A 26,628-nucleotide genomic window follows, 5' to 3' on the forward strand; every position below is an offset into this window, starting at 1 on the left:
TTGTCCAGATTTTGGGGCGGAACGCATGATATGAGGTAAAACCTGATAGCGCGGGTGCTCTCAGGAGCCTTGAACCAGGTTTCTGTCACAGCACAGACATCGATGTTCTCCATACTGAGAAGGGCCTCGAGTGCGTGCATTTTGAGATTTAGACTTCTGGCATTGAGCAGCATTACCCTTAGTTTTTTCCTTTTTGTGTTCTAGGGTGGTAGGTTTAGAATTTGAGCCTTGCCTAAAAAGGCACTATGGGGTGGCAAGAGCCTTTGCCAATATCCGGAATCCCAGGGGTGACAGGTGCAAGCCGTCCCTTGCGAAGCAGCGTGGCTTGTCCAGCATGTCATCCCAGGCAGACAGACACTGGATCCCCTTTGAATGACACCAGTGTTTAAGCCAATTGTTAAAGCTGATCATCTTATCTCTGTATTGTGGCATCATTCTTGGTGAAGGTAGGATACTGCTCAAGGTCAGGGTCATACCTGTCTGGGCTACATAATCAGAGAGCTCCTCAATGTCTCTTTTCATGTTCTATATCAATGTGGCTAGTAAGCCCACACTCAGTGAATGTAAACTATATGTTCTATATTAATGTGGCTTTCCCTTTTGCTTTATGATACTGTCATGAAACATTCAAATGTGTACATAACATACACTCTTTTGGTGACACCAATAGAACTGTACAATTCCTTGCTTATACACAATATACAGTATCAGAACATTTCCAAATGTATATCAACACTATTTCTCATGAAATAGTGGCAGAATCAAACACAGGGAAATTACTATCTTAGAACAATGACAGACCTGTATGCATCCTATATGAAACTTGTAATGCTTGAGTCATTTTCCAAACTAAATGATCTTGATGTAAGTTAACTGCATGTCTCAGGGGCAAACGTTTGGGTACCCTATGAAAGTGGACTTGCAGCATTAACTCAGTTAACAAAGCATTAATAAATACATTTTCATTTCAAAAAAGCATCTGCTAATTCTAAGCTTCTAAACTATGAACAAACAATGCAGTCCAGTCTGTCCTGTCAAAAGTATTTTCTTAATTTCAGTGTGAAACTATCACTTGCTTTTTAGAGGCTAGGAATGACCTTATTAGGAGTGAAACTTTCCAAGGTATCTCTGCAGTGCATGGTTAGGATGTTGCACTTCCAGGTATACAGACCTCAACATGCTGAACAGATCCAGTACTAATCAAAGTGGTTAAAGCCTGATGAATGTTATGAGTCAATTACTCCATCTTGGGTGCATGGCATTCTACTTGAAAAGCATTAATTATTCCTAACCTCAAGAAATCAAATCTGATTTGTATGACCTGTATAACTGCCAGCTCATCTTTAGCTTTCTTTTTCTTCAGAGTTACTGTAAAATGTGGCTGCAAGATGACTCCAATCATATCTGAAATATTGTAGCTTTCCTAATCCATTTCAATTTAGCTTTAAGAAATGACAACAGTAGTGAGAAGACATTCATTAGAGTCATTAAAAAACCTTCTAGTGGTAACAGGGCAATGTTTTTCAATTTTGATTGTCCAGATATATTAGCCATATAGGTTCATAGGTATGTACTAGGCTATCAGCCCTAGTGCCTAAATAAGTCTCACCAAACAAGGTTCCCTAGCTTTCGCCACCCAAGAAAATTATTTTCCTGTGCCCCTGTCGAGCATGGCCACAGCAGTGATCCCCAGGGTGAATTTCCTGTTTCCCATCCAATCGTCAAGATTTCTCTTAAAGAGAGCTAATGAGGAGCTTTGCTTGACATGAATGGGTAGCCTGTTCCAGAGCATGGGAAGTCTCTGGGACAAGAATCTGTCCCTCTAGGATGTTGTGTTTATTGTGGTGACAAGGTTTAGGTCCCTGGAGCGTGTGGCTTGGATGGATTAGGATTTCTTTAAGTGTAGCATGTCCATCAGATCTGGGTTAGACATGGCTTTGTATGTTAGGCAGAGCTCGCCTTTGAGTAGGCAATATGAGACGGAGTACAGCTGGAGTTTTTTTGAGACAGTCTGCGTATGGCAACTGTTTGAGCCCGGTAATCCTCCTAGTGAGGTATTTCTGTGGCCTTTCTAGTTGTTGCAGATGTCTTGCGAGGTTCATGCCAAATGGCGCATTGTACTCTATAATCGGTCTGATAAGGGAAGAGTAGAGAGGAACGATGACCTCTCTTTTTCTGGAGGAGAACCCCTTTGTGATGAGGTGTGCCACATAGAAGGATTCTGTGGCAACGTGATTATCAAAGGAGAGACTACTGTCCACCTGTGTCAAGAGGTCTCTTATCACACTTTCGGTGTTTAGTAGGCTACTGTCTATGTGGTAGTTCATGGGTATGGTGTTTTTCCCAAAGAGGATGACAATGTACTTCTTAGCACTGAGCCTCAGGCCATGACTCTGACACCAAGCATCAGTCTCGGTGAGGCCTCTTTGTAGAATGTCCACATCCATAAGTGAATCAATTATGGCTCCTAGTTTGCAGTCATCTGTGAATTCCATTAGCCAGAGACCAGCTGTATTAACCTGGACTTCAGAGAATTAGATACCAAACAGGAGAACACCCAGGACTGAACCCTGTGGTACTCCGCTTGTCACTAGTCTGAAGTCAGATTTGGAGTCGACTACTTTCACTGTGTGGGTTCTGTTAGTGAGCCTGTTGGCCACCCATAGGGATTTATGCCCAGTCCAGTGAGTTTATCTATAATATCAGAGTGGGGGATGGTGCCGATGGCCTTGGCTAGGTCGAGACAGGCTGTGTGCACAACCTTACCTTCATCTATGGCTCTGGTGACTGCTTCAAAGAAGTCAAATCAGGTTTAAGAGGCATGATCTACCTTTTATAAACCCAAACTGAATGGGGTCTAGAGTTTGGAGGTTACCTATGTCTTTGTTTATCAGCTCCAGGATGATGCGTTCCATGGCCTTGCAGACCAAGCTCATCAGGCTAATGGGGCGGTAGTTCCTGGGGTCAGTGGTGGCACCTCCTTTGTGGAGTGGGATAACCGTCGCTGTGCGCCATTCCATAAGCACAAAGCCTGAGGTGAGGTTATGGTTGAATATGGTACTAAGGTGTGGTGCCAGTTCATTTTGTAGTTCATGCAGAACGCAGCCCGGGATGTTCTCCGGTCCCACGGATGCTGTGTTCTGGGCTTTGGAGGGTGGGATCTTTATTGTGCATCTGTAATTACATGGGGTTTACAATATTCTGGTATGGGGATGGGCCCGTTGGGGTGTGAGGGGAGGGGTGAAGTTTACACTAAACCTGTCTGCCAGGATGTTGGCAATATTAGTTGGTTCGGTAAATGTAGTGCCATTGTGCTGGTCCCTGGCACATCTGTTGTTGTGCATCTTTCACAATCCTCCAACAGTTTGCCTCTGTGAATGCATGCATAAAACTGTTTTTACAGCTTATGGGGTTTCTCAGAGCTTAGTTCTTGTTCAGCTGTTCTCCTTCTTCTTTCAGCTTTTCCCAGTTAGGGGTCGCCACAGCGGAACTCCAGTCTGCTAATGATTGGCAGTAGATGTTTACAGTGCCGATGTGCCAGCTCAACGTCCAACATTCAATGAAGGCACACTCCTTCACGCATGTCTTTCGAATGCCACTCGACCTCAGCTGTTAATCACTGGTTATATTTCTACTATGTGATGTCACTTAAACACTGGTTTTGATTTATTATTGTTAAGCAGCTGATGACCTGCTGAACCTATACTTTCCTCATGAACATTGCATCTGCACTGGCTACCCGTCATAAATGCATGAGATGTAGTCATTTAACCTTCAGTCTACAAAACAGAGAGAGGGGACTACCACTCATGCAAACCTCTGCCCCTTTATAGCTCTTAGTCTTTCCCCCATTAAGGGACTAAACGAGTGTGTGCCTCAGGTGTGAATTCGGGACATAATCTTTAAGGACTAGCTTATGCCTGTCAGCTGCTGTTAAGCCTTGCTTTTTTCATCTGAGGAATACTGTCCAGTTTAAGTACCTGATTCTTTCAGAAGACTAGTTTGCTGTGCATTCTGCACTGTCTTTTGGTGGCCCCCAGAAAGGGAAAAAAAATTCTAGGCTTGATTTGTCTCACCCTAGATGATATAGATCTAACCAATTATTTAAAACACTAGTTCATATAAAAACCTTCTAGATCCCTCTGCTCAGCAAGTAAGGGGCTATTACGTATTCTGGGATTTTGTAAAGAGTACTCGGAGAAAAATTATTTTTCCTAACATGCTCCTTAACTGTGGAATTCACTACTTTGCCTGTTATGATATAGCCATACAAGATTGTATTATGAATCATTTTGACTGATACAACTCGATTTTATGGTTTTAGAGTTACTCTAATCATATTTATTGATTATGGTACTCTTCTACATTACCCCACTTTTAACTCCTCTTACACGGCTTATTTAAGCATTACGTCTTCTTCTTCCTTTATTTTTACAAACCTAGGCTAAGACGTTGTCAAATTATCTGGTTTGATATCAAGTCAGGTCTTTTTATCACACAGTGGAAATTAGTATACCATGAAACTCGGTGGTCCTAACACATGGAGAAAGCACATGACGAGGTCTCAAGAAAGCTAATTTGGCATCTCTGAAATGGTTCAAAGTCCCAGAAACACTTGAAGAATTGTGTAAAAAGGACACAATGAGTACAAACAGTGCTCAGACTCACAGAGGGGTTCCCATTGGGAGTGGGTGTGCATCAGGGTTCATCTCTGTGCCTACTAGTATTCATACTACTGGAGGACTACATTAGCAAACAAGTTGAAGGGGACAGATCAACAAAGCTGCTATATACAGGTAATGTGGCATTACAGGCAGACACTGAACAAGAACTTCAACAAATAGTATGGGAATTGAATAAAAGGCACTTGGCATAAAGCTGAGTGCTGAAAGCTGTAATAGCAGCAAATGGGAGAAATTAGAAGAAGCCAACAACTGAGTAAGAAGGGAAAATAGTGGAACATGTTAACAGCTTCAAGTATCTGGGAGGGATGGTTAAGGAAAAGGCAAGTCTGAATTAGGAGGTCAGAGCTAGAATTAGAGGGCTGCAGCTAACTGGCATAGGGGTAGCGTATAACAGAAGAATGTCAAAGTTGATAAAAAGCAAGGTGTACAAAAACAGAGGTGCGACCAGTACTATTTTATGGTAGAGAAACCTGTGCAGTAAAGGCAGAGCTGCTGAGGAATCTAGAGATAATGATGATGAAGTGCCCGAGATGGGTGGCAGGATGCACAATGTGGGACAGACATCAGAGCAGATGCCAAAGTAGCTCCAATTGCAGAGAAGATTGAAGAGAACAGATTACTGTCGTTTGGATATATGTGCAGAAAAGCACTAGACAATCTGGTGAAGGGCATGACTGTCAAAAGGTAGGAAATTATGACAGCTGACCTGACATCCCAACCCTATGGAGAAAATGTGAAAAAGGAGGATGATGAGGACAAGATATTTTCACAGATATGGTAAGAACACTTCAATTAGATCAAATAAGAAGGGACATCCTTGACAGGTCATTTGGATAGCACTAACAACCAAGCAGCGAACTACTGTAGCAATAACCCATGGTTGGGTGTGGGTAATGCTGGATTTACCCACGGTTGGCATGGTAATGCAATCAAGTATTACCCACACCAAGCCGTGGGTTACTGCTGTTATACAATGGTGTTAGTTTTGTGTTGTGTTATGTTTGTGTTGTTATTATATATGTTTTTGTTCACTTTACTTTGTATTCTTGCACTTTTTGTGAGATAAAATAGTCTCAGTTTATAGTGTTTGTGTTTAAGAAGGCTCGTGCACATTTGTGAAGGGATGTAATCAAACAGGGGAGCATGGTGTCCGTATTTTTTTATATGTAAAATAGAGCTTCCAGTACTAGAACAGTTATGTGCACTGTGTTTGCTGGTAAGGTGTTTTTACAGGGTTTATGTTTCTTTTGCATAGTAGCGTAGGTTAGGAAGTCAGGCGTTTAATGTGTATTTTTTTTTTTTTTTTTTTACAATGTTGGGTATTTGCAGTGTGGATCATGATTGCTAGTAAGGTGTTTTTGCAGGGGTTACATTGCTATTCAATAGTAAAGTAGATTAGGAAGCCGGGCAGTTAATGGGTGTTTACTGCATATTAGGGCTTCACATGACTTTTTTTTTTTTTTTTTTTTTTTTTTTTTCAGTGCCCGGTATTTGCTTTCTTTTTAACAGACAGTAAAACAGAGTTTGCTACTGTAGAATTTTTTTTATGTTTTTGATTACTACTAAGGGGTTTCTGTACTGTTTAGATCATTTACAGTTGCGGCTGCGTGACACTTTAGCGGCCGGACTTCCTAGTTATGTTACTTTGGATTTACAATGTGCTTGCTGCTTGCATTGGCCAATCAGCATACACGTTTCTCGTCTTTGCCAAGATCGCATTGTATAATAGGGTGTAAACACCACAAGACCATGCCAAATTTCAGAACATTAAACTCTGGAGAAGCAGTAAAGGCAGCTACTCATGAAGAGGTATGCACTCTGACTGAAGCAAAGGCTTGCAGGCAAAGCACCCATCAACAAATAGAACCAGCTGCCAAACTAATATGAAGAAAAAAACTACCATCTGTGAGCCCTTCCTTGAAGCCAAAGGGACAAAGTAGAGATCCTTTAAACTACAACAGCAGCTTAAGGGAACACATAAAAGAGAGTGAAGAACACATTCCCCCCAGAGTTACGTTCAGGGAAGAAGAAACAGGCAGAAGATTGGCCTACAGCAGGGATAAAAACAAAACTACCTGCTCAGGAAATGTATGATCAAGGTGGAGGTACAGGCTGACCCAAAACTGAATCATTCAGGTAAGCAATACAAATAGACATGCTTCAGCAGTATGAGTTCTGCCACCAAAGCAAAAACTTTCATAAGGCAGTGGGTGGAAACAAAAATTTAGAAGGCAGCAGTTCACATTGAAAAGGTGACCAGTGGCAAGAGACTGAAGGAACCTTCCCATCTGTCACCTAAGACGCTTTTGTGCAAAGAGGTACCAACCATTTTCAGCAACACCAACCAAGCTATCCCTCTGGAGAGTCATCAACGAGATCCTGATATAAAGATGAGCTTTCCAAACTCACTTAGGCAAGGAGGGAACAGAGGACTTCTGCCCTCTTCAGTATCAGAAACAGGCAGTAAAACTTTTGAATTCTTTTAAAGAAGCCCATCTTATAGCAGGATCCAAGCACTCTAAGAAGAGCCCATGTGTGACTATTTCTAATTCTAAAACCCACAGGTCATTGTTGATAGCCCGCCAAAACTAGACTTCCATCCAGGATAGCAATAGACAGCAGTCAGGAATACAACTGCTGGGCCAATAGATTGAATCTCTCTTTGGTCACTGTACTAGCACCACTGCAGCAGGCAAGACTGCGCTACTCTTGAGCACTTCCCTCAGTCTGCAAAGAGGTTTCTTCATCAGGGGTCTACCAGGCCTTGACAAAGACATGGAGAGTGCAGCAGGGGCTCGCAGAAGTCATCCACAGTGCAGGCAGACTACTTTCTCTTCAAAAGGTCATCCACCAGGTCCTGTGAAGACTGACAAATGCATGCAGGATAAAAAAGACTGCCCAACCTCCTCCTTTAATTATCTACAAATCACTTTTAACCTAGTAAGCAGGCTGATCCAAAAATCATTTGCAGTCTGGGCAAGAAGGGCAAATGAGTGTGTGCACGTATATATATATATATATATATATGCATCTTGTTCTTGGTAATGTTGGCCTTTAGTCTGACACCTGGGAAAGTGATGGATTTGAAGAGGCAGCCATTGAGTACTGGAAGAAGAAAAAGCTGTTAAATAGTTTCCACTACTTTACCTTTTTCCTCCAACTTCTTCAAGACTTCTATCAGCTTTCTGAACAAGAACTTCTTGCCCAGAGAAGCAATGAGCAGCTCTCCTTTATCATCATCATCTGGTAGTGACTCGATCCTCACCTATTCATGTCACTTCATAACAAACCCTATAGTGGCTGTTCCGATTGATTTATCTTTTGCACCACAGTCACATTTACTGTGCTTTACCACCTTTTGTGTCACTTGGGGATGCCTCACAATTTACCTCCAGGATTTCATCCTTCACTTTTTCACTTGCATAGCGTGTTTAAGGACTTTGCCTTGGGACTTGCCATCCTTTGTCTGGCAGTTTACAGCTCTGAAAGGCAAAGAGGCCATGCACAGACCTTCTTTCCAAATCAGTCCACTCTGCTCTCTGTTATTGAGTAGAGTACTAGGGTCTGGTAGCAGCTAGGTACCCTTTCACTGTGCCTAGGAAAATAATAGCGGGGTCTACAATTGGTTTTTCCAAGAGAGAGTGGAAAATCCACTTTTTTCCTGTGAAACAAGTCAGATTTACTGGAGAATGAAGAATGAAGGAAAAATAATCCTTGTTTTCCCGCCTCTCCTCGACTAGTTTAGACCAGTTTACAGGCATTGCTGTATTCTGGGCTGTGGTGTAGTTCCTGTGTTGTCCATTACCTTACTTGGATAGAAGGAAGTTTCTTTGCTCACCAGTGGGAGTGGGGAGCCTTGAGCAGCCTACCTGTCCCTGTAGGAAGTGACCTCAGCACAAGAAGCTGTAGTAATTGGTTGTTTTGGACCATTTCTAGCTCTTTTGTAGTTCACTGTTTAAAATCCGCCTCTGGGCATTTTTTTCTGGCTATACTGCTCAGACAAGCTCCTCGTGGTTCTGCAGAGTGGTCCTAGCAGCAGGGAACTCAGAAAAGCGACTACTTTCTGGATTTAAGTATCTTTGCTTTTTTTCACTTGGAATAGCTTCTGTACCTTACCCTGAACTAGCGTGAACTGTTTAACTGTTTGCTGCATTATTTTAAAATCTGCACTTAAAGTTACACTTTAGTCGAATTTGATCGAAAGTTTGTTTGTTTAATTTAACTGTGGAGGCTGCCCACTAAAGTGTGCCAGCCTGTGTAACTAATGTATCACTGTTTCTGCATTTTCTGTGTGTTTCTACCAAAACAAAAAAAATAATCCTTGTTTTCCCACCTCTCCTCGACTAGTTTAGACCAGTTTACAGGCATTGCTGTATTCTGGGCTGTGGTGTAGTTCCTGTGTTGTCCATTACCTTACTTGGATAGAAGGAAGTTTCTTTGCTCACCAGTAGGAGTGGGGAGCCTTGGGCAGCCTACCTGTCCCTGTAGGAAGTGACCTCAGCACAAGAAGCTGTAGTAATTGGTTGTTTTGGACCATTTCTAGCTCTTTTGTAGTTCACTGTTTAAAATCTGCGTTTGCACGGCTTTGCGCGGTTGTGCGCATAGCCGGTTAAACTTTTTCTGGCTCCGCCAAGTCTGCTCTTCAAATTTTCCCTGAAGGAAGCTCTACTCTTAGTATAACCAGACTACTCACTATATTATAAGCCTAGCACTTGTTCTCAATACTTCTCTACTAAGTAAGCACTCTCGTACTAAGTAAAGCACTACATCTACTTACCACCCCTGTGAATATCCACTTCCCTTAAAGGTACAGCACTCCCTTATACTGTTCTAGCATGTCAAGTGGTAGATTACTGGCGTCGTCTCCAATTCAGCTGGTCAATCTGGGTATCTTGAGACAATGCTACAATTGTCTCATGTACACAGACAACCCTCTCCTCCTCCCAACAAACACAAATACATGTGAGAGATGCAACTATACAGCCAAACTGGAGGCTGAACTCTCTCAACTCAGGGCTGGCATGACCAGACAGGAGGAGATAGCAACCACACACACAACAATCCCAGTCCCACATAGACCTACCACAACTGCAAACCAAACACATAAAAACACAAAGACATACTCTGAGGCTCTAATAAAAAAACTTACCAAAACAAGAGAGGCTCCCAAAGCAGACATCCAAAAATCCACCACCTCAAAACAAAACACATGCAACACATACTTCAATAAATCAGTGTGTCAACCAATCACAGCCCTTAAGGCCAAACACCTTGCCTGATACACTAGTAATAGGCGACTCTATAGTCAGACACACTGATGTCCCGCTGACCAGGCTGAACAAGGAGAAGGTGACTGTGAGCTGTCTATTGGGAGCTAGGATCCGCCACATAACACACGCACTCAAGTCACTCCAAAGCAAGTACAAATATGACTCCGTCATTGTCCATGCTGGTGTGAATGACCTGAGACGTACCTTCCTGGACTACATGAAAAGAGACATAGAGGAGCTCTCCGATTATGTAGCCCAGGCTGGTATGACCCTGAGCAGCATCTTGCCCTCATCAAGAACGATACCACAATACAAAGACAAGATGATCAGCTTTAACAATTGGCTCAAGTACTGGTGTCATTCTAAGGGGATCCAATGTCTGTCTGCCTGGGATGACATGTTGGACAAGCCACGCTGCTTCGCAAGGGATGGCTTACACCTGTCACCACTGGGCTTCCGGATATTGGCTAAGGCTCTTGCCACCGCCATAGTGACTTTTTTAGCAAGGCTCAAAAGACAAACCTACCTCCTTAGAAAACAAAAATGGAAAAAAACTAAGGGTAATGCTGCTCAATGCCAGAAGTCTAAATCTCAAGATGCAGGCACTTGATGCACTCCTCAGCATGGAGAACATCGACGTCTGTGCAGTAACTGAAACCTGGTTCAAGGCTCCTGAGAGCACCCCAGCGCTACCAGGCTATACCTCGTATCATGCTTTTCGGCCCCAAAACCCGGGCCGAACCACAAAGGAGGGAGTGTCCATATTCATCAAGGACACCCACACCTCCAGGTTAGTAACAACACATGAAGCATCAGAGACCATACAGGTGCAACTAACCATAGGCAAAACTGCTATACAACTGGTAGCATGTTACAGATCACCCTCCTACTCTCAAGAACCCCACTCAGCCTTCCTGAAGACATTGGAGGATATGAATATATCACAAAATACCATCATACTGGGAGACTTCAACTACCCAAACATAGATTGGGTACATTATTCTAGCCCTAATACCCTAGCCCAAAGGTTCCTGGAATTCATAAATTCAAATGCACTGGAACAACTAGTCACCTCTCCCACTGGGGGAGATAATATACTAGACCTGATCATCACAAACATGGGGACAAAATGCTCCACACCGGAAGTATACCCCTCACTAGTGAGATCTGACCACAAACTAATCACCCTGGATATACATATCCCACCTCCACCCCCAGCACAAAGACCACAGTGAAAAACTTCTCAAAAGCAGACTTCACTCTTCTTAAGACTGAGATGGTATCCTTTAAGCCCACTGTGCCAGTGGATACCACATCCCACAATGCCGAATCCTTCACAAATGCTTTCTATGGACATCTCCAAGAATGCATGGATCATGCAATCTCAAACAAATCCAAGTCCCTCTCCACCAAAGGTAAGCGTCCTGTCTGGTGGACCTCAGCCATAAACAAACTGTATAACAAAAGGAGGAAGCTACTGCACGTCAGAGCAAAATCCCATGAAGGGAAGACATCTCTGATCAACATTAGCAGAAAACTACGTTCGCTCATAAAAACATCCAAGGCCAACTTTGAGAGAAAAATCGCTAAGGACACTAAAGAAAACCACAAAGCCTTCTTCAGCTATGTTAGAAACCTGGGCGGAAACCCTCAGATATGCTCAGAGTTGGTTCACAACAACAAAAAATACACTGAACCCACAGATATTGCCAACATTCTGGCTGACAGGTTCAGTGCAAATTTCTCCCCTCCTTCACCCCTAAAAGAAGAAATACTTATCCCAGCTGAATGTAATCTCCCTGTCATCTCAGATGTCCAAGTGAGAACCGCCCTAAACAAAGCAAAAAACACAGCATCAATGGGACCTGACGGTATCCCGGGTTGCGTGTTACGTGAACTCCAAGAGGAGCTAAACCCACACATAAAAATGCTATTTAATCTTAGCCTTACTTCGGGATATGTACCTGAACACTGGCATACAGCAACAGTGGTCCCACTCCACAAGGGGGGTGCCTCTACAGACCCTGGAAACTACCAGCTGTAAGCTTAACCAGCCTGGTCTGCAAAGCTATGGAAAGAATCATTATGGAACTCATAAACAGCGACATAGGGGACCTACAGACACTTGACCCCACCCAGTTCGGCTTTGTAAAGGGCAGATCCTGCCTTTTAAACCTGGTTGACTTTTTCGAAACAGTCACTAGAGCCATTGATGAGGGCAAAGCAGTCCATACAGCATACCTGGACTTGGCTAAGGCCTTTGACACAATACCCCACTCAGGCATCATAGATAAGCTCAACAGCTTAAAAGTAAACCCTTATGTCACTAGATGGGTTGCAAACTGGCTAAAGGACAGAACCCATAAAGTTAAAATCGCTGGAGCAATGTCAGACTCAAAGCCAGTCACAAGTGGTGTCCCACAGGGATCTGTCCTGGGACCCCTCTTGTTCGGCATTTATTTCTCAGATGTTAAAGCAAACATGGGAGGGCTGTGGCTGACAAAATTCGCAGATGACTGCAAACTAGGCCCCATAGTCGATACACCAGCAGACGCACACATCCTACAAAAAGGCCTCACAGAAACGGACAACTGGTGCCGGAGTCACGGCCTTAAACTAAATGCCAAAAAATGCATAGTCATCCCCTTTGGGAAAAACAAAGTACCCACAAATTATCACATAGACAGCAACCCACTGAGTACGGAAAAAGTAATCAGAGACCTAGGGACCCAAGTCGACAGCGACCTCTCATTTGACACCCACGTTGCCAAAGTGGTTAGAAAAACATTCTACCTTGCACACCTTATCATGAAGGGATTCACATCCAGATCCAAGGATGTCATTGTACCCCTATATTCCTCCCTCATCAGACCCATGATTGAGTACAATGCCCCATTTGGTATGTACCTCACCCGGCATTTGCAACAGCTGGAGAGACCACAAAAGTACCTCACCAAGAGGATCAAGGGTCTCCAACATATGTCTTATTCTGCCAGACTAAAGAAACTTCAGCTCTATTCAGTAGCATACCGCCTGCTCAGAGGTGATCTCTGCCTGACGTACAAGGCCATGTCCAATCAGGATCTGATGGACATGCTCCACCTCAAAAAATCCAAATCCATCAGGACCACGAGAGCTAAAGACTTAAACCTCGGCTCAAGTATGAATAGGACATGCTGGAGGGATAGATTCATAACCCAGAGGCTTCCCATGCTTTGGAACAAGATCCCAGTTCGTATTAGGCAGAGCCCCTCACTGACTCTCTTCAAGAGAAATCTTGATGAGTGGATGGGAGATCGTAAGTTTACCCCAGGGGTCACATCTGTGTCACTGCTAGACAGGGGCACAGTAAACTAATTCTATTATATAGTCACTACTAGACAGAGGCACAGTATTCTAAATTTATTCTGTACATTTTTTGTACCATTTCATGGGGTGGCAAAAGCCACATCACTATGGCTAGGCTTACAAATGCCCCAGGGCAGATAGCCTAGTACTATACTATGAAACTATGAAAAATATGGCTCAAATGAAGTTGTCAGAAATACATCATCAAAATGTGACAAAAGCAGAAGGGACTGCTGTGGATTTCAAGTAGTCTGTGTCCTAATGTTCAAGATATCACCGTTGTGTCTTATATATTTATTTATTTTACATTTGTTAACCGGGAGAGTCTGACTGGATTTTGGTCCATTTTCAGCGGAGTCCTGGGAAGAAAAGTTCCAAAAATACATACAAAGTAACTTTGACAATTAGATACTTTTGAACAAGAACACATACATGAATATTCCAGAAAAGCCAGAATTTATAATAAAACTTAAAAATTATTAAAAATTATAAACTTTTATTCGAGAACCCATTTATTTTAATAGTACAGAGTTGTGCAAGTTGTCCTCTAGCTTAGTAGCACAATCTAACAATCTTCTGAAACAGCAGAAGTATCAGAGTTATGGTAATGATAGTTTCAACATGAAGCTAAGCTTTTCAGTGGGGTACATAGTAAATTGAGAAGGGGTTAGTCAGGGTTTGTACAGGGGCATAGCCAATGTATTTTTAGGTGTTTTTCAAGAGATGTTTTCAATTGAGTTAAAGAGAGAACTGCTGTGAGGAAGTAAGTTCCAAATTTTGCCAACAGAGTTGGTAAATAGACAGTCACCAGCTGAGTTGTTGGATTTAACAGTTTGAGCTAGTATTCTATTGGAGGAGCGAAGAGTTTTTAGGTTACTGTATGGGATAATAATATTTTTAAGGATGGGTGTGATTTCTTGTTGGTAGAGAACTTTGTGTGCATCTGTTAGTTGATCGTACTGAATTTGGTAGGATAGTTCTAGCCAGCCTAATGCTTCAAGGCTAAGACAGTGGTGTTGTCTATATGGTGAACCTCCGGCAAATCTGGCATTATTATTATAGCAGCTAGTGAGTTTATTTAGGTCAGATTTACTTAGGTTTGTAAGAATAGGAGAGGCATGTAGGGTTGATAGTAAATGTGTTCGGGCAATCACAGTCCTAGCAGATGGGGTAAGGAATTATTTAATCTTATATAAAGAGCCAAGTTTCTTATTTACTGTCTTAATGGTTCGGTCGATGTGAGTATCGAACTTAAGATTGTTGTCGATTACTACACCTAATAGCTTAGTATTAGGTTCTGGGGAAATTATAGTGCCGTTGTTGGATTTTATGGTAAGTAATAGCAAAGTAACCTTACGAGTGGGGGGTGAAGAGTAACAACTTTGTTTTATTTGGATTTAATAGGAGACGGTCAGTGAGCCAGTTTTCTACCTTGTTAAAGGTGCTTTGGGATAAATTCTGTAAATCTATCAGAGAGGTAGCAGAACAGATTAGTGTGGCATCATCTGCATACTGAATACAAGTTGCTTTTGGGATGACTGTATTCAAATCATTAATGAAGATGGAGAATAGGAGCGGGTCTAATATCGGCCACTGAGGGACTCCAAGGGTGATTGGTAATAGGGATGACAGGTTCTCCTTCGATAATACAGCTTGTTGCCTGCCACTTAGATAGGACTGAAACCAGAGAAGCCCTGCACCGAGATCCCTCCAAAGAGGAAATCGGAGCAGACGACGGAGCCGAAAGGGAGGGTATCGGCTCCGACGTACCGACAGCCACGGCTCCGATGAGCCCCGGCTCCGAACTCAAAGGAGTCGTAGGAGGAACAGAAGCAGGGATGGGAATAGCCACTGACTATTGAGTAGGGCTATGCAGCATTTGGGCCAGTGCCTCGGACTTGAGAAGTCTACTCACCACCCTTTGTAAGTCATTGTCGGACAGCCTGGAGGACCGAGAGGAATGGGACCTGTGGCTCCGCTCTGACAGAAGAGGGGATCCCGGGGTCGAGTGGATGCAGCCGATGGAAGGGGACCTCAACCTCTTCTTAGAAGGTGGCTCCGAGAAAACTATCGGAGCCGACGGAGTCTTAGCACCCTCGGCTCCGGCCGGAGCCGAGGTAACGGTTTGAGTCTTTGAAACATCGACTCCAGCCGGAGCCGATGTCGAAGTAGTCTTACTGCTCCCAGCGGACGGCTCTGAACCTGGAGCCGATGGCCTGGAAGTCTTTGAAGGCTTCCCCGACGCAGAATGGGTCGGGGGGCCTTCAGGCTTTAATAAGCCTCGAAGAATAAGTTTATTTTTGCGTTCCTGCAGGACTCTTGGGCTGAATGCATGGCAAACAGCACAGGAGTCCTGCAGGTGCAAAGGTCCCAGGCAATATACACAAGAAGTGTGACCGTCTGTCAGAGACATTTTCTGACAGCCCGAGTCACACTTCTTGAAGCCTGAGACCTTGGAGTCTTTCGACATCAGAAAAAGTAACTGTATACACAAAAAAGACACAGACACAAAACACAGACACACCCTTTAACCAAAAAAGGAAAACCCAATCACACTGAATGACAAAGGGAAAAAAGGGAAGTGGGCCAAAGGCCTAGAACTTAAATAAAAACAAGGGAAGACCCGATTTAAACTAAAAGGATACCCTGTACTATAAGCTTGACTAAATAAAAAAGATAGGGGTAGATATTTTAATTTTCTAACTAGAAAATCTCACTAACCTACCAAAGCTGGTAGAAGAAAGCACCTTGCAGCTAAGTGGCAAACGAGATCTGAGCAGTTACCGCCTAGCATTGTGGGATATAGGGGAGCCTCGAGCCGGTGGAAATAGCTCTCGAGCTTTAGTATTGGCAGAGTCGGAGCCGAGGATCGGCTCCGAACCCATCCAGCAAGAATGAAGGCGAGATTGACAACTTAACATTTGCTTGTTTATCTATAGAGAATGTTTTTAGTGTACATAATAGTAGCTGGTGGTTTACCATGCCGAACGCCTTGGATAGGTCTAAGAATATATAAAATGAGTTCTTGTCTCAGTGTTTCACCAAAGAGAACATTCTCTAGTAGTGACCATAAGAATACAGTTTCCCCACTGAGTGTGTCATATCCTGACAGGGAGGTCAGTTGGACAACGTATGGCTAAATTTTTTTATGCCAAGGAAGAATCTGAATATTCAGCTGATGCTTCCTTTTTTTGCTTGGTATTTTCAGCAGCAGAAGACAAAGAATGGCTCTGCATGGTCTCCTGCCACCGAGAAAAAAGCTCATCTATTAAAAGGTATTATTAGGTTATTCAAATCTTGTAAAGTCAGGTATGCCTGGGATCATGTCCCATGATGATGCCAGTACTAGTGGAGTATCACATTCCACAATCTGTGATCTCAATAAAAATTACCTGTAAGGGGACAGACCTGCAGCAATAAAACAAAGAGCTGGTGTCAAACAGACTTTGTACACATTGCAAAGGGTTTAATGTTCTAGAAGATCATGCACCCACCAGCACTAAGCTGACTTTTTCAGTCAATTACACGCACAAAGGCACATTATTCATGGGCAAGAGCCAAATACCTAAACAAAGTCTGGAATTGGTCCACTACATCTTGTATTTTCTGAAACCTGGATCAGAAAAAGACATAGGGCCAGATTCCAAAAGACATGCCTTTAGAGTAAGTGACTAACTCTACTGCAAGGCCCATCTATGAAGCAGGATTCCACTTGGAGGTCAGATTCCAGATGACCTACTCGCAGTGTAAACGACCTACTCCAGTTTAAGTCACTTGCACAGAAAGCAAATTTTTTAGAATCTGGTCCATGATTATTACCGGGAAAAAAATCAGGAAGCAAACTTCTTCCTTGACAAATGACAACAAAACTCAAGTGTCTAAAATGAAGCATGTCAACTGATGAAAAGAAGCAAAACAACTGAAACTGCTTACTGATATCCACAAGAGATCACAGCTGTGTTGAATGGCTCCTAGTTTACAACCAGAAAAATATACTAAAATAATAAATCATAACTAAAAAAAAACAGTTTTGATGCTTTAATTCAGTTCTCCTAGCACCTTGACATAATGTCTTTGAGGAAGTATGAAAGACTAGACTTCTAAGATGGCTGGACACTGAGTAACAGTTTGTTCTAGCTCTCCCAGTGTGAAAACAGAAACTCCGCACAGAATGCCTGTACACTTGTGTTTATGAGCAAATTTCAGCAACTGGCAAGTAAGTCCACTGCCTGGAAGCCAGGAACAAGGTAATACAGAAGGCCTGGAAAAAATCAGCTACAAAAAGTGAGGAAGAAACACAGACTGGGGAAAGTTCTGCAGCTTTTCAGCAAAAAACAATGCAACCTTCAGACATAACTTCCAATAACCTACAGGAATATATAAGATAGCTGCATACAGACCTGGTTAAATTAAACAAAGCACTGATGGAGTATATCAACACAAACGAAAGGCTGGAAAATATGGAAGAAGCTTTAAACAGATATTCAGATGAGATGATAAACCCACAAAAATCAGAAGTCAAAATGAAGAAAAGGCTGGCTGAATATGAGACCTCTCAGGAAGAGATGTTTGAAAAAAAATAATGAATTAGGAGACAGTGCATGTAGGGAAAATCTGACATTTTCAGCTACACCAGAGAAGCTGAAAGAAACAGACTGCATTAATTTTATGAAAGCACAAATAAGTATGCTCATCTACTTATTATATGGCAGTAACTTCTTATTGTAACAATTGTTAATATCTGCTATGACTTTGTGGATAGAACAGATGCTAGTTATCTACTGAATGTACTATGTTCTTCATCTGTAACTATGTTTGTAATATTTTAATTGCTAGGATTCTTCATCTGTAACTATGTCTGTAATATTTGTGGAGCTTTTCTCCCCAGGCCTCCGCTGAAAATGAACCTGCGCCCAGTCGGACATTCCCAGCCAACAAATGCCAATAAATAAATAATAAAAGTAACTGGACTGGTATTCCACAGCAGGAGCTGTTGGTTGAAAGGGCAAATCATGTGTATGCTCCAAAACTAGCTTTAAAGAAAGCAACCTAGACCTTTAATGGTAAGGATGCAATCCAACCAGCAGGAGGAGTTGATTCTAACAAAACTGTGGCAGAAGGACAAAGTACTAAAAATGGGAGACAGCAGAGTGTTTGTGGAGACTGATTACTCACTGTACCAGGAAGAAGAGGAGTAAATTCATTCCACTATACAGGGAATGTCGAGATGCAGGTGCGAGATTCAAAGTGCAGTATTCAGTTGTCTTTAAAGTATTCTTCCCTGGAGGGAAAAAATCATTTTTTGATGAAGTGCATGCTAAGGAGGAAATACAAACATTTGTCCAACAAAAAGTGAGCTGTGAAACAAAAGGAGATTTTGCCTCTTGTTCTTCTATTAAGAAAGACCACAGAGAGACTGCACCTGTGAAACCTTTTTGCAGTATTTCAATGAAAAATATTGAAGAGAATAAAGGGAGCACAAGAAGAGTTGACTAGAAGAATTGAGAGTATGTTGGAAATGAAGCAGAGACAAGATTTGGGCGATGGAGAAGAACAGTAATAAAACCTGTAACTCAACGTGGGATTACAATGCAATAATTATATTTGTGAAATATAACAGAACAAGAAAATCTGAAAATATTGGACTTTTTCAAAATTTCTTGTATTTGTCGGGGACTCTAGAATACATGCCCTACTTCATGTCATTAATGTTCGGAAACATGCTTTGGGGAGGGGAAGAGGGGGGTTAAAGCTAACTGTAGGTAAAACATTTTCTTTTCTTAATAGTACTGTATTTGTGGTGTACGGTTTTCTTTGCACTCTATTTTTAAGTGGAATGGGGATTGTAAACAGGGCACTGTTTTTCTTTTTCTTCCCCTTCTCCCTTTGTTCCTATACAGCTTTGAGAACTATAGGCAATGCAAACATTTCAATATTTGAAGATGTATATAGTTTTGGGTGTTAAGTTATTAGGTTTTGGGGGGTTGTTTGTTCTATATGAGGGCTTTCAAAAAAATAAAAAGTCACGTAAGATGTGGCATAGGCTCAAATGGATATGACATGAAACAACTGCATAACAGACCAAACTGCAGAACAGCATATGCATGTAACATAAAAGTTGGAACTAGACATTTAACAAAAAAGCAGTTATGCATAAAAGGTGGTAACTATATAAGAAAATGTTTTCTGTAATGTCTTTGAATCTGGATGGTCTTACAGAAAATATAAACAAGAAAGAGTAGTGAACTATATTAAACAGTGAAGAGTGCAAGTAGTTATGCTACAGGAGACACACTTGGAAAGAATTGAACATATGAATTTGATAAAGAAAGGTTTTCAGGATGGTTATTCAACAGAATATTTGGGGCAAAGGAAAACTGGAATACTTATATTAATTGCAAGAGGAGCTCCAATAGTGACAGAAGAAGTAAAACAAAGATAATAATGGAAGATATATAGTACTAAGGAGCTACTGGCAAGGGAGGAAGACTACACTAGCATGCATTTACATTCCACCTAAAACTCCAATAATGGAGCTTAAGAAAATTCTGGGAGAAATAATCAGCTTTCAGCAAGGAATGCTGCTTGTAGGTGGAGACTGTAATTTGGTTTGCAACAGTGAATATGTGTCTGGGGGGCCTAGAAGGTAAAAATATAACAAAGGAGGGTAGATTTTTAAAGAAGTTTATGAAACTGTTTGACATGGAAGATGTGAATTCAGTACTAGGAGTTCAGAGTGACTTTACATATTATTTTCCAGTGCTAGGAGTTCAGAGTGAATTTACATATTATTTCCAAGATACAAAAACTGGGCTAAGCTAGATAGAATTTATATCTCACAGGAACATGTGCATTTAATTGAAGGTCTTAAAATACATCCAATAACTATTTCAGATCATGCGCCAATAATAACTAAAATAAAATGCAAGGTAATCAAATAAAAAGGAGACACTGGCACTTTTCCATCTATCGGATGAAAAGAGAAGAATTTAAGGAATGGGTTTTGGAATTAATTCAGGAGCTACTAGAAAAGACACAAATTTCTTCTGAAAATATAGCTAGGGAGTGGAATACAATTAAAGTGGAGTTTAAAACTATGTGGAAATAAAGGTCAGGCAAATATGGCTAAGAAGTAACAAGAATTATTTAGAGGAACTGACAAATGTTAAAATATTGCAAAATAGAGGGAAATCTCTCAAAACAAGAAAAGGAGCAACTCCAGAAGGTTGAACAGAAGATAAGGGTTAGCCTTGATAATATGCACAAGTTTAGAAAGATTGCTGTTAAGCAACTGTTCTTTGATAATAGTGCTAGATCACAAACTTTTAGTGCAACGACTCAGGCAACAGAACATGGTAAGGGCGGTCACCAAGCTTAGGGAGTCTATAACAAGGAAGATAACAAGAGATCCTGTAGAAGTATTAGCAATATTTCAAACATTTTATGAAAATTTGTATAAAGGAGAGAAATACAGAAATCAAGAAAAGGTACAAATGGAAATGTTTATGGAAGAATTAAATATGCCAAAATTAGAGGTAGATGAGGCTCAATTACTAACAGAAAGAGATGAGATAAAAATGGCTATGTATAACTAATCTACAGGGAAGTCCACAGGAATAGATGGTATTCCTGTGGAAGTTTGGAAAGCCAGAAGGGGAAAAACTGAAAGATCTGGAACATTTTTTAACAGTACTTTAGAAGAGGAAAAATGCCAGCATCTTGGAAGAAGGCAATGGTAATGGTAATACCTAAAGAGGGTAAAGATCCATTGGATGCAGCTTCATACAGGCCCATTTCAATACTAAACCAAGATTATAAAGTGTTTATGTCTATAATGGCTAAAAGAATGGCAAAAGTGATACCAAAAGTGACAGATGTAGATCAGTGTGGTTTTGTGGAGGGAAGGCAAACATTTGAGAATATTAACAGAACATCGATGATCCAGAGGAAACAGAATGTAAGAAAATACCACTGTTATTCATGGGTCTTGATGCAGAAAAAGCATTTGACAGAGTAGACTGGGACTTCATAAGCAGGGCAATGGTAGAATTTGCCTTCCATGATACAATTATAAGGTTGATTAGGAGTATATATGAGGGATCAGGGGCGAAAATTTAAGTGGGTGGTGCTCTCTGATAACTTCTGTTTGAGTAGAGGAACCAGACAGGGTTTGTCCACTTTCCCCTTAGTTTTTTGAATTATATTTAGAACCACTGGCAAAGAAAATAAGGGACTCAGAAATTCAAGGATATAACTGGTAGGGTAGTCAGGAAAAGCTGGTTCTATTTGCATATATTATTTTATACATGACAAAACCAGAAAGAGACATTACAGTGTTGTGGAACATTTTAAGCAGTTTCAAATCTTCTTGGGATACAAAATTAATGAAGCTAAAACAAAGGCAATAGAGGTAACTTATGTACCCAAACACAAACTGGTCCAACAATAGCCATATTTATAGGGACATGATAAAATGAAGTGTTTAGAAGTATGGATTCCACTTGACTCTGTGGTGGCAGCTAAGGATATGTGGGAAGAGACTAAACAGAAGATAATACAAAAACTGAGAAACTGGAAGCTTTGTTATATGGATATGGATACTAAGATGCAAGCAATTAAAATGTTTTTAGTCCCTTTAGTCTTATACACAGGTCAGGAATATTTTTATCAGCCAGAGAAGCTGTGGATAACAATAAAAAGTGCTGAAGGATTTTATCTGGGAAGGGAAGACAGCAAGGGTCAAGTGGGATAAACTGATTCTTCTAATAGATCATGGCAGACTAGGATTACCCAATTTGAGGGGGGTATTTTAGACCAACACAGTTAAGGCTCTTATACATAGCACAAGTAGAAAACTATAATTCAAAGTGGAAAGTAATGATGATGATATAGGGGGAAGCTCAAGAAATAAGGAGAGGTTGGGATTTTGGATGCAGACTCTTAAGGATAACAAAAATTATACAGAGTATTATATTCATAAAATAGCAGGAAGTATTCTAAGAACTAAACCAGCACGAGGATGGAGAAAAGAGATTCTGCCAATAAGGATGACTGTGGTTAGGGATACAGATAATAGGTAAGGGTGGCTGGAATTTATTGGAGAAAACTGGAAAAGGAACCAAGGTATTGGAAGGCAATAACTAGAAAGGTAATATAATGGGAAGAGGCCAATGATTTATTTGGACAGCAGGTTAGAAATTGCCTTCCCTATCAAGGATGGATATCAGAGTATAGGCAAAGAGAAATAAATAGGGGGGCTCCTAAATGAAAGACCAGCACTGGTAGAGTTTTTAACAGAATCTAGAACAGAAGCTTCCATTAAAAAATAAATAATTAGTAGAGCATATAAAATATTGCATGACAATTTTAAGAATTAATCAGAGGAGCTTACAAAGGATTGGGAAGGAGACTGGATAAGCAATTCACAAAGAGACAATGGGGAATATATGTATATCTCCCAAATAACAAAGCCTAGAATATTTAGGATCTTTGCCTGGAAGTGTTTACATAGGTATTTTTATACCTCAAGTAGACTCCAAAGAATTTTTCCTCAGGTGGACAGCAAATGTTGGAGGTGTGACGGGCAAGAAAAAGGTAGCTGGGAACATATTTTTTTGAGAGTGTAATGAGTTGGCGACTTTAGAGATTCCCTGCAAACCGCTATCTCAGAGACGCTGGGTGAGCAGACTGGACTTGACTGGGGAGATGACTTTTTTGAGCTATGATACAGAATCGGAATTGCCTAGACATAGTAAAGCCTTGCTGAGTCTAATTATGGTGGCTACAAAATGGAAATCAAAGTCTAGATCAACTTTACTAGAAGTAGTGAATATAGTAACAGAGACAAAACAACTAAAATTGGGATCGTTAGAAAAGGGACAGAGCAAACTACAAAGAAAAAAATGGGAATTGTGGGAACAGTATATGCAGAGAAGGAACGAGGTTTAAGAGGCAGGATTTGAATGAGCCATGTAATGCTTAACTGACAATGACTGGTTAGATTGTAAGTGATGTATAATATTTGCAACTACGGTTGTTTCAATGGTGTCTGTGATCTATAACGTTTGCAACTAAAGTGGTATCAATGTTGTTTGTTTTTCATTTATATAAATGTAAGATTGCCTATATCATATGTGATAACTGAATAAAGTTGTTTATTGGAAAAAAAAAGTATGAAAGACTTCATTAAACACACAATTAACAATAAAATAAATTAACATCCAATCAAAAAATAAAACGATCACTAATTAAGAAAATATTTCCACTCCAGTTCATTATTTAAACCAAAAGGTCTTAAAGCACCAAACTAAAGAGTCTAAATAATTTCTTTACATCTAAGCAAATAATGTAATGGCTTCTGTTTTCTTTCATTGAGAGCAATTTGTTCAAGTACCGTACATTTAAATCTCTGAACCAAGTACCTTTATGAAATGTTCAGCCACAGGGTTTCTAACCTCACCATGCAAGTATTACTAAGATATTCCTGCATGCTTCATTTTAAGTCTCACTAATAATAGTGTAAATTACATTTGCACCATACTGCTGGCTGTTAATTGATTTTACTATTAATTGTGAATTTAATGAAGTGTTTTTCATACTTCCTTGAACACATGTTATTGTGGCACTAGGAAAACTGAATTAATAAAGCAGTGTTTGGTTTATTATTGAATGGTTCCTAGCAAAGAATCTGCAGATGAAAACCCACGGTGGAGTCATATCTAAGGATTCAATATTCCTGAATTTCATGAGCTGAAGCAAGGGATACTAAAATAAAGATAGTGCCTTCCTCATATGCATTTTCTTCCATCATCTGGCTTTAGTCATTACATACAGTGAAACTTTGGTGGTCTTTACTGCTTTAGTGTACCCCTGAAAAATAACCAACTCCCATTTGGTCTAGTGTGGCTAACTGAAATACAGAAAAGAAATCAACAGCATGCTTAACCCAGAAAGAATGCCAGTAACACAAAGGTGCGGATGGAAGTACTGCATGAAAACAAACTATAAAGCAAGTGTTGCCACAATCTATCACACAGTGTATACACACTCTAGAAACACTGCTATATCACCAAGGTGTTGTATAATGTCACAAAACTTGAGTGCCTCCACTGCCACATAAAACCATATGACTGATGCCAATACCATTTCACCTCGTGTTGTGCAATACCATTAAAACCACCCAAGCAAGCTCCAACACTGCATGTACCATATCTACTGCGACGTGCTTTGCATGTTACAGGCATAGACATCCGTGCTGAACCAGTCCTGCGCTTACTGCTTCTTACTTTTAATTCATCTGTTAGGATGGGAGGAAGACAAAATTATTAAATAACTTTATACCAATACAATATGCAGCTTCGGGTTCTCCACAGAAACATCCTTACCTGTCTCTAATTCCCTTTTCTTTGGTACCATTTCTGGAGGTGCCTCTTTGCAGTACTTCATAATTACCTGTAAATGAATAAATAAACAGTCACTGTTAGTAATCATCATTTGATAAAGTTAGTTGCTGCCCAATAACTTCTTAAGTCACCTAAACCACCGCCCACAACAACATATACAAGAAAGATGAGTTACACAAGGTTATTAAAGTAAATAAAGTGGAATGAAATACCAGCAGGCTATACCTGTGTTTTGTATCTGCCTGCCAAAAACTCAATATTAGTAGTAATCATAATAAGGCAACAGTACCTCAAATCACCTAAGTCCACTATGACACTTCCCACAGTAAAACACATAAGAAAAGATTAGGTACACAGGTAGTAAATACAGTAAAATACAACAGCAGCAAACTTTATGTGATTAATTATTCAAGTTTGTTAGAGGAAATTCTGCTCATCAGTCTTCATAGGGAGATGTCCCTCCAGCTCACAGCAACCATCTGCAGTTGATGAAGCAGCATCCGTAATAGGAAGATGGAGCCCTCCTCTTCATTTTGTTCAAAGCACTTGAATCAAAACAAGATTAAAGTGAAAACTACACCTACCTATGATGCAACCATGATCTGGTGAAAGTTACATCGAGAGAAGCAACTAAGGATAAAAGTTAAACTGACAGACTAAATCTGAAAGGTACAGAGTTGTGGTAATGTCTTAAATCCAGATCATCAAAGTTATTTTCACAGTAGGCCCTTATTTGAAAAGACAAGGATATGGCTATAGTTGGCAAGAAATCAAGAAGCTCCAGCCTGGGCCCAGGCCCTATTTACAAATTTCCTCCCCTTATAAGTTTGTCCCACTGGAAACAAGAAACTATTTTTTCAGTACTTTCATATTACTAGAAATAGAGGAAAAGAAATCTATACTTCAAAAATAAAGTTTTGTGACTTCAAGAAGTTAAGGTGAGTGGGCTGATAAGAAACAAACTCACAGATAAAATAGTTATATGCCATTGCTTACTATATGTTAATCTACAAGTATTTCCTTCATGGGCCTTTGACTGGACCCAATACATTAAGAATATCAATTGTCACAATTATTAATCGCTATTTACTTACAGTCCTGCTGTCAAACTTTATAACTCATCCACTGTTGGATATCAGATGGCGGGGTAAAGAAATAAAACTTTATATGCAGATGACTTCATAATATATTTAACCAACCCTAATGTAGATGCTCCCAGTTGCACGAACTTAATAAACCAGTTTGGGATAACTTTGGGTACAAATTACAAAGAAATTTCCTCAGCTGAATATCAAATGTTGGAGGTGGGATGGTGAAGAAACAGGTGGCTGGGAACGTATTTTTTGGGTGTGTAATGAGCTGGCCAGCTTTCGGGATTCCCTGTGGACCACTCTGTCTGAGATTCTGGGTGAGCGGATTGGATTGACTGCGGAGATGTATTCTGTCTCCTACAGGCTTTTGAGGGGAAATCTATGCCAGGGCACTGTTAAACCCCACTCTGATGGACCTACTGCATATCCACAAAACAAACAGTACCAGAATTATCTGCTCTAAAGACTTAAACCTTGACTGTGATATAAATAGGACATGCTGAAGAGATAGGTATGTATCCCAGACACTACCCAGTCTATGGAACAAGCTCCCCATCCATGTGAAGCAGAGTTCCTTCCTAATCCAATTCAAGAGCAACCTGGACAATTGGATGTGAAAACAGAAATTCATCCCTGGTTTGGCACCTATGTCTCTAATACAAACAGGTAACCTGTATGTGGTTCATCTCCCAGGCTCATGGTTACACTTATCAAGGGTATCAGAACTTGTCAGAGATTTTGGATGCATGGCTAGGCTTAAAAAGGGTCTTGTGGTCATTAGCCTAGTAAACGACTATGAACCTATGAGATGATTTTTTGAGCTATGATATAG

At 40.7% G+C, this 26,628-nt stretch overlaps 1 protein-coding gene across 1 annotated transcript in view; it reads right to left on the reverse strand.

The window, feature by feature from the left end:
* LOC122787719 (WD repeat-containing protein 62-like) overlaps window positions 1–26,628 on the reverse strand; it is a 1,689,893-nt gene that overhangs the window by 141,077 nt on the left and 1,522,188 nt on the right. The window contains exons 26-27 of the mRNA XM_044054617.1: window positions 24,688–24,754; window positions 24,510–24,599 (exon numbers count right to left, since the gene is read on the reverse strand). Of these exons, the coding sequence (XP_043910552.1) occupies window positions 24,510–24,599; window positions 24,688–24,754 (157 nt within the window). The remainder of the gene's footprint in view (window positions 1–24,509; window positions 24,600–24,687; window positions 24,755–26,628) is intronic.

This window comes from Protopterus annectens, chromosome 1.part0 (assembly GCF_019279795.1).
Source record: "Protopterus annectens isolate FY-2018-M chromosome 1.part0, PAN1.0, whole genome shotgun sequence".
NCBI classification, from domain to species: domain Eukaryota; kingdom Metazoa; phylum Chordata; order Ceratodontiformes; family Protopteridae; genus Protopterus; species Protopterus annectens.